At 47.4% G+C, this 17,607-nt stretch overlaps 1 protein-coding gene across 1 annotated transcript in view; it reads right to left on the bottom strand.

The window, feature by feature from the left end:
* The window catches only part of LOC114023373 (vascular endothelial growth factor receptor kdr-like), a 223,277-nt gene that overhangs the window by 91,776 nt on the left and 113,894 nt on the right, over positions 1-17,607 (bottom strand). Inside the window, exons 8-10 of the mRNA XM_027835990.1 lie at positions 15,753-15,870; positions 14,801-14,973; positions 2,609-2,759 (exon numbers count right to left, since the gene is read on the bottom strand). Coding sequence (XP_027691791.1) covers positions 2,609-2,759; positions 14,801-14,973; positions 15,753-15,870 — 442 coding nt within the window. The remainder of the gene's footprint in view (positions 1-2,608; positions 2,760-14,800; positions 14,974-15,752; positions 15,871-17,607) is intronic.

Genomic DNA, 17,607 nt, shown 5'->3' with positions numbered 1-17,607 from the left:
TCCAGACCAATGTCAGAGTTAAAGGAGACTTTAAATAACATCCAAGCCCATCATTTTATAGATGGAGAGCCAAGATCACAAGGCAAGATAATGGGTGAGAAAAAACAAGAACCTGAGTCACAGCTCACTGAGTATATGTGCCATCCTGCCTCCCCACAGACACCGAGATTTATGGCATCTCCAAGCTAGAAAAGACCTCACGGGGTACCCAGTACAATCCGTACTCAAGCAGGAATCCCTTCTATACTATCTGTGACCAATGGGCATCTGGTTCCACCTTGAAGACCACCTCTAGTGAGTGCGGGGAGCTCACTCCCTCCTGAAGCCGCTCATCCATTCCACTTGGGGACATGCTGCTGCTGATAATAATACCCAATGGGGTGATAGCAACTTTCCCACCATAGCTCTGGGAGGTAAGGAATGTGAGCTATGCTGCCCCCTCTGACAGATGAGTTAACAGCTGGATCTGTTACCTGTACCCCCACAGAGCCTTGGCCAACTGGGTTCAACAAACCTGTATAAAAATGAGAGCATCTCTGCTTCTTTTTCACTGTGTGTGTGTGTGTATGTGTGTGTATGTGTGTGTGTGTGTGTGTGTGTGTGTGTGCGCGTCCATGTGTGCGCATGCATCAGGGTCAGGGGAGGTAAAGAGGGGAAGGAGGAATACAACATGTAAACAGAGAAATCAAAACAGAATGAACACAAAAGGAACCCAATGGATAAGAACACCAATGACTGGGGATTGAGGATGCTTTGAGGCCTACAATGTGCTTTGCCCACTCTGAATGGAGACAGCTCAAGGATTAGGGGCTGTTCTGTTTGCTCCATCGAAGGAGATGAGGATTCCTAGAAGCAGTGATGAGGAGGGAGAGTCATTTCCTTGCAAGTTATTCCTTTCCATGGTGGCCCCAGGTCCAGCCAACCATAACACTCCATCTCCCATCTCTGCACCTTTGTCTTGGCTATCCCATGCTTGCCAATGTCTCTCCTGCTCACTTTGAATCCCTCGCTTCCTTCAAGACTCAGTTCCAATCCCACTTTCTGCAGGAAGCCTTTCCTGTACCCACCCCCTCCCAGCTGCTTAGCCTCCTCTCTGAGATGACTTTTGGTTATATTTCAGGTAAGAGGATCATGTGATAAAAATACAGCCACATGTAGTCTTTGACTTCAGAGTTGGGTAGATGTCAATTGGAGGGACCTTCATGTTACTGAGAGTCCTAATGACTTCAGAGTTTTTTTTTGCCCTTGAAACCCATGGTAGATGTTCCCTAGGTCAGCGGGTCAATGGAAACCAGTTGTGATGGTCTGGGAATGGCCATCGGAGAGGGAAGGAGAGAGAAGGAAATGAGATAGCATTGGAAGTGAGGAGGTGGGTGGGGAAAACTTGATCATTTCCCCCAAAGATCCTTCTCTAGCATCTGGTGGGGAGAGATAAGGCCCCTGAAGGGCTGCAGGGGTAGCTAAGACTTCAAGGGCTCAGGGAAATTGGCTAGAAGGGGCTCTTTCATGGCTAGTGAGTCCCTCAGGAGCATCTCTCAGGCCCTTAGCTTCCTCATCTGCAAAATGGGGATAATAAATGTCATCCTGAGAGGCAGATTGGTATGGCGGATAGAGAGCTCACCTTGAAGTCAGGAATATCTGATTTTAAGTCCCTTCTCTGACACATACTAACTGTGAAACACTTACCTTTCAGTGGACAGGCTACTCTCCAACTTATTTATTTCTGCTCTGATTTTCAAATTTTCTTCTTCTGTCTTATTTTGGGTTTATTTGTTGGGTTTCTAATTTTTAAAAACGTATATACCGTTCATTAATCTTCTTGATTTCTCTTTTCTTGATATATGTAGTTAGGGATAGGATTTTTTCTCTGAGAGCAGCTTTAGCTGTATCCCTGATATTCTGGTACACTGTCATATCATTATCATTGTCTTTCACATAATTATTTGCTGTTTCCATGTTTTGTTCTTTGCCTCCCTTATAATTTAGGATTTCATTGCTAAGTCTCCACTTAGGTCTATGTCTTTAGTTTGTGTTCCTGATTTATTGCCTTTTGGGCTGTAAAGGATGTATATGTGTCTTTTTGCATTTATTTGTAATTTCTCTGGACCCCAAAATCTGGTCAGTTTTCGTGAAAGTGCCATGTGGTGCAAAGAAGTATGTACCTTCATTGGTGGTCGCAGGCAACTCTCCTACAAAGGTACTGATTGGAGAGGGGGAAGGAGGGAGAGAATTTGGAACTCAAGATTTAAAAATGAATGTTAAAGATTGTTTTTACATGTAATTGGGGAAAAATAAAAAATACCAAATAAATAATTTAAAAAAGGTACAGATTGGCCATCTGCATCAGTATTTCCACACTTGTGTCTCACAAATCACAGAGTGGGAGCAAAAAAAAACCCAACACTCCCTAACCTCTCACAGGGGTAATGTGGGCAAAGCACATTGTAAGCCTCAAAACAGTAGGAAATGGGGGTCAGAGCTGCTTGCCTGTTCCAAGATAGCTGAAGCAAACATGGGACCCCCAGCAAGGACAGTCCTCAGGCTTGGTCCTGCAAATGTCATCTACTTGTGCTAGGGTTTAGGGAGGAGAAGAAACTCAGACACTTACAAAGCATCGCTGGTGATGCACGGCTCCCAAGCCCATCGAAAGGTTGGTGGCGGGGTACCACTTGACGTACAGCGGAGGATGTGTTCACTGCCCAGAAATACCGGCTGAGTCTTGTTCAGGTCTGTCTCCTTTTCATAGATCTTGGGTCTCTCTGGAAAAGAGAGGAAACTGTCAGTAAATAAGGGTCACAATCTTGACCCGGGAAAACAGGAGGAATCCTTCCTTGGAGAGGGGGAGCCTATGGATGGGGAACACTGCATATGCCATTGGACAGTGTCACTTTGCTGGTTGCTTCTGCTTAACTGGTATTCTTTGTCTGGACACATTCATTGGGCAGGCAAGGTGGTAGGAGGAGCCTGTTGGGAAATGACCACCTTAGGATGGGAAATGATGGCTGAGGTAAGTGCCTTAGGATGGATACTTCAAAGCAATAGTGGCAAATCACCCGGTCATGCAATTGGGGGCAGTGGTAGGAGAGGGAATTGATATTACATATCAAATGGCCTGGAAAGTCCCCTGATTTCTCCCCACTTTCCCACAATTCCTGTTGGCAAATGTTTAGATAAGCCTGATGACCTAGAGGACAGAAATCCAGCCTCACCATGTGAGGTTGCCTGCCATAGAGGGAAGCAGGCTAGCCTTGAAGTCAGGGAGGTTTGGGCTCAAAGGATTTCTGGATTTAGGTACACTTTTTTTTTTTTTGGCTAAGCAAAGGGGTTAAGTGACTTGTTCAGGGTCACATAGCTAGTAAGTGTCAAGTGTCTGAGGCTGGATTTGAACTCAGGTCCTCTTGACTCCAAGGCCAGAGCTCTATCTACTGCGCCACCTAGCTGCCCCCTTTAGGTCCACTTCTTATCATTCAATTTTATCATTGGTCCATTAAAGGGGTTAGATCAAGGCCCCTCCCAGCTCTGACATCCCCTGTTCTAAGGGCCCTCCCAGCTTTGACATTTCCTGTTCTAAGGTCCTGCCCAGCTCTAACATCTCCTGTTCTAAAGCCCCTCCTAGCTCTGACATCTCCTACTTTAATAGTCATCTCAGCTCTGACATTTTCTGTTCTAAGGGCGCTCCCAGCTCTGACATCCCCTGGTCTAAGGCCCCTCCCTATGCTGACATTCTTGCTTCTGCCTTCTGAATTAATCTGACAATGTTGCCGCTTTCAGCAGGTTCTAAGCCCAAATGCCAACAGGGATGAGGCATGTGACCTGAGCCAGAGCCCTGAGCTTCACAGAGTAATGAGAAAGAGGAGGACGATGGTGAGGCTGATAGATTGGCCACGTGCACCAGCTCTGGGAAGGGCCACAATGGGGTGGCGATGCCTCAGAGCTCTTTTCAAGCCAAATAGATTCATCTCTTCACAGGAAATTAAACATCTCAGTCAACGGATGGGCCTTTTAAGCCCCACAGTGGCAGCTGGTTTGTAGCAAAATCTCTCAGCAAATGGTGGGCTGGGCAGACTGAGCAAACCTTGTGTGTTTTCACTGATGGCCCCCCCACCCTGCCGCCACCGCCGCTGCCTTCTGGGGATTAGCCAATACAAACCAGAGCCCATTTCTCCTCCCCTGGCCATCTGCCTTCAACACCTCCCCCCCACTTCCCTCACTGTGGGACTCTAGAGCTAATCCCATCACACCCTGCCATCTTTCACTGGCCACTTCTCCTGGCTACCACCTCAGGCTCCAAGAGGTCTTCTGACCTTCTCCATGAGCAAAAAATACATCACTTAGGAGGCTTTGAGAGAATCAGGATTCTGCCACAGCCCCTACCCCCACACACACCAGGCAAACAGCAGCAGGTATAAATAACTCCCATCCGTTTGGGATTCAAGAATTACTCCCCTTTAATACACATCTCTACCAATAGATTCCTCTGAGATTGCTTGGGCTGGGGCCTATTTCATTCCTTGTATGTGTCATGGGTTCAGAGCTGGGAGAGGCCCAAGAGATCATCTGTTCAAACCACTTCATTTGTAGAGCAGGAGGAAATTGAGGTGCAGGGAAAATGGGTGACTTGCCCAAGGTCACCCAGGTAGTAATGTGCAGACTTACTCAGCTTCTGCTGAGGAAGAGTGCAGTGGAAAGTGGGGAGGAGGGGCTAATAGGAATCATTTTCTTTTGGGTGACTTTTTCTGCCCGCAAATCAATTTCAAAGAGAGGCCAAAGCCTGGGACCTTCAAGATCACCTTGGCTCCCAATTTTGGAGAAGGAACCTGAGACCAGAGAAGGGATGTGCCTTCCCAAGGTCATACAGGAATTAACACAAAGACAGGACTTGAACCCAAGCTCAAGCCTACTTTTCTCCCCTACACCATGACTTGAAAGGTCATAGGACCCCTAGTTGGAAGGGGGGAAAGAATACGAGCTCTGGAGTCAGGAGATCTCCATTCCAATCCTACATCAGGTATTATCTGTGTGACCCTGGCTAAATCACTTCCCTTCCCTGGGCCTCCATTTGGACTCAGTGGCCTCTGAGGACCCTTCTATCTCTGGATCCAGATCCGAAGAAAGGACCAATCTTGCCTCATTTATACATGAGGAAACTGAAGGTCCAGGATATGTACAAAGTCACATAGCTAATGAACAGCAGTCATGATTGGAATTCAGGTCCTCTGACTGATTCCAAGCACAGACGGGGGGCTCTCACCATGTTGGTTCCAGATGGGCAGGATTTCAATGGGATGGGATTTGGGGGGGGTGCCATAAAATTGTACTAGAAAGGAATGGCACCCTTCTGAGTGGGGATGCCCTGAGCCCAGCCTTCAGAGCTCCTGAAAGTGAGCAGAAATCAAGCAAGACTTTGCTCTACAATTCAGTGGCTGCTAGCCTGGAAAGTCCGGTGTTCCTAGCTCATTTCTTTGTCGGATCCCTCACACCAAGCATGCTCCTGGGCAGCTCCACATGGCTTAGAAAGATCAGTGCATCCCAGTCACAAGCTTCAAGACTCCAATATTCAGCCTTGCCTGGCACCGTGGAAGTGCCAGTCACAGCTGGTCAAGGCATTCTGGGCAGGAGCTGCTGTTTTGGTAATTAACCGTAACTTGGCTGGAGAAAGTTGGCTCAGTTAGAAAATTTTCTCCAGGTTCTAACTGAAATGGACCCTTTGAAGATCAGAGCATCATAGAGCCAGCCCTGGAAGAAAATTCAGTTTTTCCCCACCTCCACCCCTACCCCTTCATTTTGCAGATGAGGAAATAGAGGCCCAGGGAGGGGAAAGGACTGACCCAATGCCACACATAAAAGAGCTAGAAGCAACTTCAGAGGTCATCTGTTCCAATTCCTTCCTTTTACTAAAGAAGAAACTGAGGCCCACAGAGGTAGCTTCTCTGGACCTGACTGGTCCAGGGTCACACAGCAAATCAGTATCAAGGGCAGGATTTGAACCTAGATCTTCATGACTCCAAGTACAACAAACTGAAGCAACCAATTAGGAAACCCACTGGAACCAGGGAGCCATCCTCTAGCCTCCTCTCCATCTTCTCTCATTTTCATAGTTCTTGCACAGAGAGAGCTTGCAGCTTTTTTTATTTGCTCATGGGAAGGGAAGGAATAGGGGAGGCAAAGGGATTCCAGAGCAAGGATGCAAATACAAGTGCCTGATGCATAGGTGGCCCTTCTTGGACAAAGCAAATATATGCTCAAGGCTTGAAGAAATAAGGGCTGAGCAGTGGAGGCCATCGGGAGGGAGGGATTTGCAATGCCACAACCTGCTTTGCTAGTCAGTTTCACCCCCAGCTGGCTCCTACATCTGAAACTAGAAGGGACCTTGGAGGCCAACTAGGCCAATCTCCTCCTGTTAGAGAGGAGCTGAAGTCTATCTTGCCCTCTTTCTCAGTTCCTCTGGCCTTTGGAGCTCTTTTCCCCAGCTTTCTATTGCCTTTGGGAGGGTGGTCACATCACCCCTTCACCTATCCTGATTTCCAACAGAGGCAGTACCTTAATCCTGGTTTTCCAGCCCCTCTCCCCCTCCCCACTCCTTAGCAGCTATGGCTATTGGGCAGTTTGGGGCAGCAGAGAGGTGCTACATAAAGGATTCAGGAATCTGTAACTAACTAGTGAGGGAGAGAATAAACATTTATATAGCGCCTATTCTGTGCCAGGCACTGTGTTAAGCACTTTTTTTCAATACAAATATCATCTCATTTGATCCTCTCAACAACCCTGTGAGGCTGGCTTCATTTTACAATTGAGGAAACTAAGGTAAACAGAGGTGAAGTGAATTACCAAATAGGAAGTGTCTGAGGCTAGATTAGAATTCAGATCTTCCTGACTCCCCTAGTGCTCTATCCACTATACCACCAGCTACCTCTAACCAGTTGGTAAGTCCCTTTTCTTCTCTTGTGGGTCTCAGTTTCCTCACCTGTAAAATGAGAGTATTTTACTAGATAATCACTTAAAATCCTTCCCAGATCTGTGAATATCTTTCTGTTTGAAGGTTCCTTTCAGCTCTGACATTCTATGTTCTAGGAGTACTTCCCACTCCAACATTCCCTGTTCTCTGTTTTAGTGGCCCTTTTAACTCTAGCATTCTCTGCTTCTACATGAAGAAGGGGCCCCTGAAAAGGGCTGTGTTAATCCAGCCATGCCATCCTCCCCCCCCCGTAGCCACAGAAGGGGGAGGACAAGGAAAGACAAGACATGGGGTTGACCAGGCCTAAGCGACCCCTTGAGCTCTGTGGTGGGGACAGCTGGGATCCTGTTTGACCTCTCCCTCAGGAAGCTGACCAGGCCAGCTGCCAGCCCAGCCCTGGGGTAACAGCTGACCTGCCCAAGCAGAGGAAAAGACAGGCGGCTGCCAAGTGTCTCCTCTACAGTTTCTTTCTCAGGTTACATTGGGGAAGTCACCCTGACAAGCTCAGCATGCCTGACAGCTCCCAAGGAGGGGCTTTTCCCCCTTCACTTGTTGGGGTGCCTATTCAGCCTGACACAGGTGACAATGGAGATTTGGGGTACCTCTTGCTGAAAGAACTGAGTGGCTTCCTTCCTAGAGGGTCACAGTAGAGAGACCTGCCACAGATTGTCACATCTAATCTCATTTACAGCAGAGGGAACTGGCAGAGCTGCCCATGGCCAGTGTCGATGGGGATAAGTGAAGGACTTGTCCTGGGGAGTAGGAGGAGATAAGATTGAAGGGGAGGTTGGGGCCAAACTATTGGGAGCCTTGAATGTCAAGCTAAGGAGCCCGAACTTTAGTCTTTAGGCAATAAAAGGTTATTGAATGGTTTGGTCGGGAGAGTGGCATTATCAAAAAAGTATTTCATTGAAATGATAAAATCACGGGATTCCAGAGCTAGGAAAGACCTTAAACAGAGAACATCAGGGCTGGGAGGGGGCTTAGAACAAGTACAGCTGGAAGGGACCCTAGAATAGAGAATGTTAGAGCAGGAAGGGACCTTCGAGATCATGTAGTCCAACCACTTCATTTACTAAAGGAGAAACAGCCCCAAAGAGGGGAGGTGCCTTGCCCATGGGCACACCCAGGTAATAAATAGCAGAGCTAGGATTTGAAACCCTTCTTTAGATTCAAAACCTAGTGCTTTTCACCCTACAGTAGGCTGAGAATTCCTTGAGGATGGTTAGCAGGCCTTTTCTGCTAGATGGTCCAGATCCCATTCTTTTCAAGGACCTTAACCTTGAGGCTGGGGGTGTGCAGTGGGGGCAGAGCAGGCATCTTGGCTCCCAAAGAGCCAGAGAGCTTTCCTGCTTCAGCTGCTCAGGAGAGTGGGAGTGGGGATGGGGGGAGGGGGTGTTGAAGTTCTCCAGATACTGACAGCAGCTGGGAGGCCTCAGTCTAGACAAAGGGGGCTCAGTGGACTGCTCAGGTTATCAGGAGACCCAGATAGGACTTCATAGCTCTCTAGAATGGGCCCCTGAGGACAGGAGAAATGGACCCCTATGGAACTCAAAACACAGCCCTCCCTTCCCACTCTCTTGCTTTATCTCCTGCCTGTTCTGTAAACCTTTGACAGACTGTTAAGAACTGAAGTGGTACCGAAGGATGGTTAGTGAACATCAGAAAAGGAAGCAGTGACCAAAAAGAATCAACACGGCTTCATCAAGAAAGAACAGCTCATGGTACACTAAACTTACTTCCATTTTTGCCTGTCAAATCAGTGGAATACTATAAAGCTGGGATTCTTCACCTTTTGTGTTATGGAACTCTTTGGAAGTCAGGTTCAGCCTATGGACCTCTTCTCATAATAGTGGTTTTTTTTTTTTTGTTAAATTCATAATTGAAAGAAATACTCAATTTCAATGAGATGTTAGTCAAAATAGTGATGTAATTTTTTCCCCGTCCAAGTTCATAGATCCATCCCCCCCCCGAAATTGATTCATGCATATCTTGGAGTTCATGGACCCCAGCTTAAGAAGCCCTGGTGTGGATATAGCTTTTCTATATTAAAAGAAAGTTTTTTGACAGAATCTCTCAAGCTATTCTTGTGGAAATGATGAAGGAATGTGGGCTCAATCACAGCCCAGTTTAGTGGATTCAAATCTGGTTGGCTCAATGGCCATGGGTCTGTGATCAACTCGGAGCAAAGTCTCCAATGGGATAGTTAGACAAATTCAGGCTTGATGCAACTTGAAAGTAAGAAAAATATTTCTAATAATTAGGGTTATACAAATGCAGAATACCCTGCTATGGGAGGTAATGTATTCTCCCTCACTGAAAGTCTCCAAGTAAAGATTGGATATTTAACAGCCCTGTTGTAGGGGCTGTTATTGGAGGGATTTTTGCAAAGTCATTTCCATCTCAGAGATTCTGTGGGGTTGTCTGGCTGTAGAAAGGCTCCCACAGATTCCGATAGTGGCAAAGTGGACTAAGAGTTAAGAAAACCTGGGTTCAAATCCTGCCTCGGACACTTACTGTGTAACCCTGGGCAAATCACTTCAGTGTTCTTTGCCTCAGTTTCCTCCTCTGTAAAATGATGGGGCTTAAACTAAAAGGCCTATGAGGTGCTGTCCAGCTCTTGACCTAAGGTGCTACGATCCTACAAATACATATCTGTTTAATTTTGATGAGTGAATGAATGGTTCTGTGGGGAGAGATTGATGGGGGGCAGTATGTGAGGAAGAATGCCATCATCTGTCGAAAGACAACATTTGCTGAACCCTGGAGCTATGTGTTATAGGGGGATATATAGTAGGCATTTAATGTCCTTAATCATTTTTTGATGAATTGAATTGAAAGTACAAAATAGGTAAGGTTTGGTCAGACCACAGTTGTTCTGAAAAGGATCTGGGGGTTTCAGTGAGTCAGCAGGGTGATATGACAGCCTGATAAGAAAAATAATATTTATATGGTGATTACTATGTGTCAGGCACTTTAGAATTATCTCATTTGGTCCTCACAACAACCCTGGGAGTGAGGTGCTATTATTTATCCTCTTTTTACAGATGGCGAAATCGAGGCAGACAGAGGTAAAGTGACTTGCCTCACACAGCTAGTAAGTGTCTGAGAACAGATCTGAATTCAGTTCTCTATCCACCGCACCACCTAGCTGCCTTCTCCCTCTCCCCACCTCCCTCAATTCAGAAAGTGAATTTGCCCTTGGACTGCATTTAAGAGGGGCATTGCTTCCAGACACAGGGAGGTAATGATCCTGCTGTAGTCTGCCCCAGTCAGACCGATCCGGATAATCATGTTCCAGGGCACTAGGGTTTAAGAAGGACATAGCTAAGCTGCAGTGTCCAGAGCAGAGGAGTTGGGATGGGGAAAGGCCTGGGTCCTGGTTATCTGAGGATCACTTGAAGGAACTGGGTATGTTGAGCCTGGAGCAGAGAAGACTCAGGGAACATGAGTTATGTGTTCAAGTATTTGAAGGGCCGTCACATGGAGGAAGGATAAGACTTTTTTTTACTTGGCCCCAGAAGGCTGAAGCAGGAGTGGTGGGAGGGAAGATACAAAGAGGTGGGCTTGGGCTAGAGGTCAGGGCAAGGAGTGCAGGGGGCTGTCCTGACAGGTGGTGGGCTCCTCCTGCTTAGGAGCTGGCTGCCTACTTGTCAGCTCTGTTATAGTGGGGATCCCTTTCTGGGCATGGGAGGCCTAGAATGCCACTGTGCCTCCTCCCAACCCTCCAATTCTGGGATTCAGGGAGAGTAAGCAGACTGCTGCTGGCTTTTTCTCTCCAAAGTCATTGGTGGTGGAGGTGCTGGGGGGGGAAGGGGAGGGGAACCAATCCAGAGAAAAGGAGTAACAGGAAGAACCCAAGATGCATAGTTAAGATTTTTGGCACTATCCCTCCCCCCCACACACACCCCTCACTCCCCCTGACCCCTCGTCTTCTCTGCTTCCTTCCAAGGTGATGGAAATAGCTGCCATGATTTTCTCATTATGCGGGGCTCTCCCGAGACCCCTGAGGTCTTCCTGGAAGGTCAGCGCCTCAGCTTTGGTGGCACACGGAGCCCACGGCATTGTCATAGGCCAAAGCTGCTTGCCTGGCCCCACCCCCCAGCTGGCCCCCATGTGGCACCGGCGTAGGGGGTCTGTACCTCCTCATTCTGGCAGAGGGATGGGCCCTACCCGAATGGCCTAGGAAGCTGGGCCTCCCAATCCCCACCCCACCCCCAAACCCCTAAACCTCCCCATGACCCAGAGCAAATGCTGGCCCTAATTAAGTGCAAGTGATAGAGAGCTTGAGGAGGAATAGATTGTCAGGGTGAAGACCTCTTCTCCAATGGCGAGTCATCCAAAACAACTCACTGGAGATGGGACAGGACAGGGCAGGGAGGGGCAGCGAAACAGGGGCTGGGTTTGATGATTCCACTTTGGCTCCCCCAGGAAGACAAGTGTGCATTGGCATGGTGCTCTGGCCTAGATGATGGAAAACAATTTCTCGTCCACATTTTGGCTGGGGAGACACTTCCAGGAGGAGAGGGGGTGGTATTTTTCCCCTCCTCTGAAATATTCTGGGAATGGCTTTTCCCCCCATCTTTTTAACTTTGATGGGGGTGGGGAGGATTAGGAGAAGAGTTACATGATGCTGATGGGGGGGCTGCCTCGTGAGCTATTTCTATAGACAGCCAAGATACTTGCTATTAATATCACCCAGTCAAGCTCATCCTACCATAGACTGCTGCTATTATTAACCCAGGAGGATTCTATCCCAACAATCACATTTATTATGGGCCTAGAATTATTAGTAGCATCATTATTGCCATTCTACAGATGTGGAAACTGAGGCATCAGGATGAAAGGAAGTCGGGTTTAAAGGGAAGAACATTGGATCTGGGGTCTTGGGGGTGAGTGGGCCATAGATTCAGAGCTAGAAGAGACTTGTTTTTCACTATATCTTCATCATTTAACAGTTGGGGAAACTGAAGCCCAGAAAGGGGAAGGAACATGTTCAAGATCACACAGGAAATAAGTAGGCAAGGTGCAAATTAAACCCGGGTCCCTTGGCTTCAAATCTTGCTCTCATTCCACCATACCACAAGGCCAGGAGATCTGGATTCAAATCCTGGTTCTACTACTTAACCAGATCTGTGACCCTGGGCAAGTCACTTAACCCCAATGTCTTGCAAAAAAAAAAAAAATGAAACAAAGTTGAGGAAGGGAGCCCTGCTCAATTCAATGAGTCCCCTAGTCAACTTTCTGGGGTGGAAAGATACAGCCCTTTTTGGGAAAGAGGCCCCTCCTAGGGACCTGGACAAAGGGAACTCCTTAAATTTGGGGCTCCTGGATTGAAAGAGTGCCTAGCTCTCTTACCTTATAATGTCCTTGCAAAGAAGGTAGTACAAATATTGAGGCAGCTAGGTGGCGCTGCAGTGGATACCTGGAGTCAGGAAGACCTGAGTTCAAATCCAGCCTCAGACACTTCCTAGCTGTGTGACCCTGGGCAAGTCACTTCACCTCTGTCTGGCTCAAATTCATCATCTGTAAAATGGGGATAATAATACCACCTACCTCTCAGGGTTGTTGTGAGGATCAAACGACATAAATATTTGTAACTTAGCACAATGCCTTGGCACATAGTAAGTGCTATATAAATGTCAGTATTATTATTTCTCTGTTACCCAAGAGGCTCAAGAGATGTAAAGGGACTTGCCTAGGGTCTCACAGCTCTATCTTTCTTAGGTTCTAATCAGCCTGGCTCCATTCCAAGGAGAATCTGGATTTAGGCTTCCCTCTCCTCATGACCTAGAATCATTCCAGTAACCAGGTCTCCCAAACATCAGGGTCCTCCAGAGGACACCCCAACACTAGGTCAGCTGAGGGGGCACCATTCCTGCCACAAACTCAGGAGGTAGAGAAGAGCTAGGTTGCCACCTGGATGCTCTGGGTGACTGCTTTGGCATAACACTCTGGGCCACACAGCAGGCATCTTTCCCGCCCCACAACAAGCCTGTTTCCTCATTTGCATTCTAGGGGTAAGTTGATGAATTCAAGTTGCTTAGGCAACCTGGCTCTTCTCCATGGTAGTCACATGGCCCCGGGCAGGTCACTCCCCTTCTCTGGGAGGAAGTTTCCTCATTGGCAAAATGGAGATAAGAATTTGAGATTTTCCTGATGATGGAAAGGAAGACTTAGAAAGTGCTGCTGACTAGCTGGGTGACCCTGTGTGACAAGCTGGGATTCAATAATAATCACAGCAACAATAACAGAGATAGGGCCTGAACTTGTGATTCCATTGGCATAGACAGAGAATTCCATGGGGAGGAAACTCTCCACTGATGCAGGTTAACACCTTCTCAGCAACACAGAACCTCACAGAACTACCCAAAGCTGGGCTGTCCCACTCAACTAGAAACAGTGGGCCTTAGAAAATTATATCCATTTTTTCAAAATGACCTATGTTCTATGCAGGGGTGGAGAACCTGCAGCCTCAAGGCCACATGTGGCCCTCTAGGTCCTCAGGTGCAGCCCTCTGACAGAATCCAAACCTCACAGAACAAATCCCCTCTAGGTCCTCAAGTGCAGCCCTTTGGTTGAATCCAAACTTCATAGAACAAATCCCCTTAATAAAAGGACTTGTTCTGTACAACTTGGGCTCAGTCAAAAGGCCACACCCAAGGACCTAGAAGGCCACCTGTGGCCTCGAGGCTGCAGGTTCCCTACCCATGTCATATTTTATTTTTATTTTTGCTATTAAATATTTCTCATTTCTGTTTTAATCTGGTTTGGGCTGCACTCCAGAGCATCATGGGCTATGTGCCATGAGGGCCAAGTGTCAAAGCAGGTCCCAAAGAACTTCATAGTCCACAAAACACCTTCCTTTCAATGCCTCAATGAAGTAGGTAGTACAAGTATGACAATTGTCCCCTCCACATTGTGGGGTAAGGGACACAGTACCCCCCACAATCTGGAAAATCCACATAAAATTTTTTGGCCTTCCCTTCGTACCAGAGAAGAAGTCTGAATTATGGTACTAAGAGATAAAACATGTTGATATTTTATGATATAGTTTATGCATTTCTGAGTTTCTAAACTTTTTCTGTGTTGTCTGCTGGCCTTCACGTATCATCTGCAGTTTCTGCAAAACTCCCCCAAAATTCCCATTTAATTTCTTATGCCAACCCTCGATATATGGAAACCACGATGGGGAAAATCATGATGGGGATAACTGTATTATCTCCATTTGACAGATGAGGAAACTGAGGCTAAGGAGAGTGAAGTGGTTTACCTAAGCTCACACAGCTTGGGGTTGAACCTGAAGGTGACAGGAGGTGATAGTCCAGACAAGAGGTGAATAGTGACTGTATGAATGGACAGGGGCCACGTGGGAGAAACATTGGTGAGATAGTAATGACAAGATAAGACAACGGATACGTTGAGTGAGGAGTCAAGGATGATTGTGAGATTGGGAGCCTGGATGACTGGGAGATTAATGGTTCCTTCAACACTAACAGGGCAAATCATTTCACTCCCTAGGCTGTAAAACAGCTATAAAACAAGGGCATTCGACTAGATGAACTCTAGAGCCATGAACATGTGAATGAATCACCCTCTGAGGAGCTTCATCCAGAAGCCTGGCATAAGAGGCAGGAGGCTAGCTAGCTGCTGCTTCCAGACTGGGCCTTCCTCCAAAGCTTCCTGACCGAGAGCTCCCATGAGGGTGTGGGGCAACGATGGGGGCCATTTTGACTAACAAGTTAGCCAGCTTCTCCCTTTCCTTGACTTACAGACGCAATCACAGGGAGCAGAGACGAAAGAGAGGTAAAGTTAGGAAGAGGACCCCCAAACCCGGCAACTTACCATAGACAAGTAGTTGGATGGTTCGGTTTTCTTGGAGGCTGTGCTGGGTGTTGCTCAGGACAATGGTATAATTCCCAGAATGCTTCACTTTCACATCTGTGATGGTGAGTCTGTACCTTAACGGGTCTGAATGGTAGGTAAGGTTTTCTGGGATCAGCTGGCCGTCCTTGTACCTGTCAGGAGGGGCAGTGGAATGATCAGTTACGAGGGGGCTCTTTAGACGCCCAGTTACACCTTCTACTTGGGTCTTTGAGCTCTTCACAATTCGCCACAAGAAAAAGGGGCAAGAAGATCGTTTCAAAAGCTTTCCCATTGATGAGAAATCATAACACCTCCGGGTGTTAACACTAAGGGACCCTGGAACTGCCAACGTATTTATTTTCGTGTTGTTGTTCAGTCATTTTTCAGTCATGTCTGACCCTTCGTGACCCTATTTGGAGTCTTCTTGGCAAAGATACTAGAGTGGTTTGCCATTTCCTTCTCCAATGCATTTATTTAACAAGGATTTATTAGCTTATCGTGGGTTAGGCACTGTCTTAGGCACTGGGTACAAAGACACAAATGAAGCAGGCCTTCCTCTCAAGGAGCTTACTATTATCCTATTGACATATAAGGAAACCGAGGCTAAGAGGAGTGAAATGGTTCACCTAAGCTATCTTATTACTATGCTATCAGGGAAGGGATGACATGAACACAGATAACAACATCTAATATATGGGTCACATAAATACAAAGTGATTTCTCTGTCCCAGTTTGGAGTTGTCCATTCTTTCTGAGGATCTGGGTGGAGAGAGGGACTCTGAAAGAAGACGAGGGGAGGGAAATGAGGGGAGGGGAGGGGAGGGAAAGAGAAGAGAGGGAAGGGAAAGGGAGAGGAGAAGAGGAAAAGGGAGAGAAGAGGAGAGGAGAGGAAAGAAAAGAAGGAAAGGAAAACAAGGGAAGGTCAACTTACCAGGTGACATTGGGCCTAGGAAAGGCATCCACTCTTACAGATAGCTTCTGCATGCCATGGCCAGAAGTCACCTCATAGACAGTGTTCCGTCTGTAGGTCACATTGATATATGCTTTCTCTGGAAATAGAATGGGAGCAGAAACAACGCTTAGGAGGACACCCACTGCATAAATGAGGCCCTTGTGGGCTTTGTGCGCTTCAATGAAATAACGATGAGTCCTTCAACAAGCATTTATTGAGCACCTACTGCATGCCAGGCTGACAAAAATGCCCCCATCCATTTAGGGGCAACATATACACAGAAAAATAAATGCTAAACACGTATGAAGCCATTATACAAGGGAGGGCACTAGTATCTGGGAATATAAGAATAGGCCTTGTGTAGGGAGGCATGTGAGCTAAACTTTGAGGGATACTAAGAGGGGAAGTTGAGGAAGAGGAACATTTCAGGCACGGGGCACAGCCTGAGCAAAGTCATGGAAAGAGAAAGTGAAATATTGTATATGAAGACTAACAAGTAGGCCAGTTAGGCTGGAATGAGAAGTTTGTGGAGAGTGCTGGGCCTGGAGTCAGGAAGACTCATCTTCATGAGTTCAAATCCTGCCTCAGATACTTCCTAGCTGTGTGGCCCTGGGCAAGACACTTCACCCTGTCTGCCTCAGTTTCCTCATCTGTAAAATGAGCTACAGAAGGAAATGGCAAACCATTCCAGTATCTCTGCCAAGAAAACCCAAAATGGGGTCACAGAGAGTCAGACGCAACTGAAACAACTGAGCAATAACAAACAACAAAATTTGCAATAGGCCTCGAAAGGAACACTGGGGCCAGAGAGTGAAGGGCCTGAAATGGCACTGAGAGGAGTTTGTAGAGAAAGACGGTGCCACCACAGCTGCTGGGGAGTGGGGTTGGGGATCCTGGAAGAGCCTGGAAGCAGGGGGGCCAATCAGGAGGCTGGTACATTATCCTGGCTTCCCTGTCCCCCTTCAGATCTCAGTTCCAGATCCACCTTCTCCAGGAAGCCTGGCCCAGTCCATCATCTGCAGTCTTTGGGCCTTCCCTCCTGGTGAACCCATAAGGAGCTGGCCTGGACAAAGTTGTTTGCAGGTCGACTCCCCCGCTGGACTTGAGACTGGCTGTTGCCTCTCTTTATATCCCCAGGACTTGGCACAATGCCCAGCACACAGTAGGGGCTTAGTAAATGCTAGCTGTCTGAGTAAGTGAGAGGCAATGAGGGCCTGCACTAGAAGGGTGGGCGTGTGAGAGGAGAGAAGGGGAAGGATAAGAGACAAGTTGTGGAGGCCCAATGGCCAGGACTTGGCAATTGACCTTTTTTGAAAAGAACAGTAGTGAAGGAGAAAAGAGCGGGACATAGCAGCTGGTGGTGTAGCCCAGTGGTGTCCAACTCAAATAGAGATGGGGCCACTCCACTGAACACAAGGATCCCTGAAGGCACAGACTGACTCAGAAAACTGCATAATAACATTATTTCTGTTCTTTCGTGTTTGTATGGCTCTGGCTACACTTGGGAGTGTTGGGAACCATGCCAGCCAGCAGACACCTCCACTGTAGAGAGACAAAAGCAGGCTTTTATTTGTTAAAGGTATCAAAGGGACCAGAGCATTTCTACAATGCAGTAGCTCAGAGAAGGTCAGAGCTTAGAAGGCCTTTAGAACAGGGAATGTCAGGGCTGGGAGGGACCTTAGAACCTGGACTGTCAGAGCTGGAGGGGCCTTAGAACAGAGAATGTCAAGGCTGGGAGGGACCTTAAAACAGGAAATGTCAGGGCTGGGAGGGACCTTAGAACATAGGATGTCAGGGATGGTAGGAGCCTTAGAACAGAGAATGTTAGGTCTAG

Source organism: Vombatus ursinus, unplaced genomic scaffold (genome assembly GCF_900497805.2).
Source record: "Vombatus ursinus unplaced genomic scaffold, bare-nosed wombat genome assembly UNPS02004423.1, whole genome shotgun sequence".
Lineage (NCBI taxonomy): Eukaryota > Metazoa > Chordata > Mammalia > Diprotodontia > Vombatidae > Vombatus > Vombatus ursinus.
This window is presented reverse-complemented; position numbering and strand designations above follow the sequence as displayed.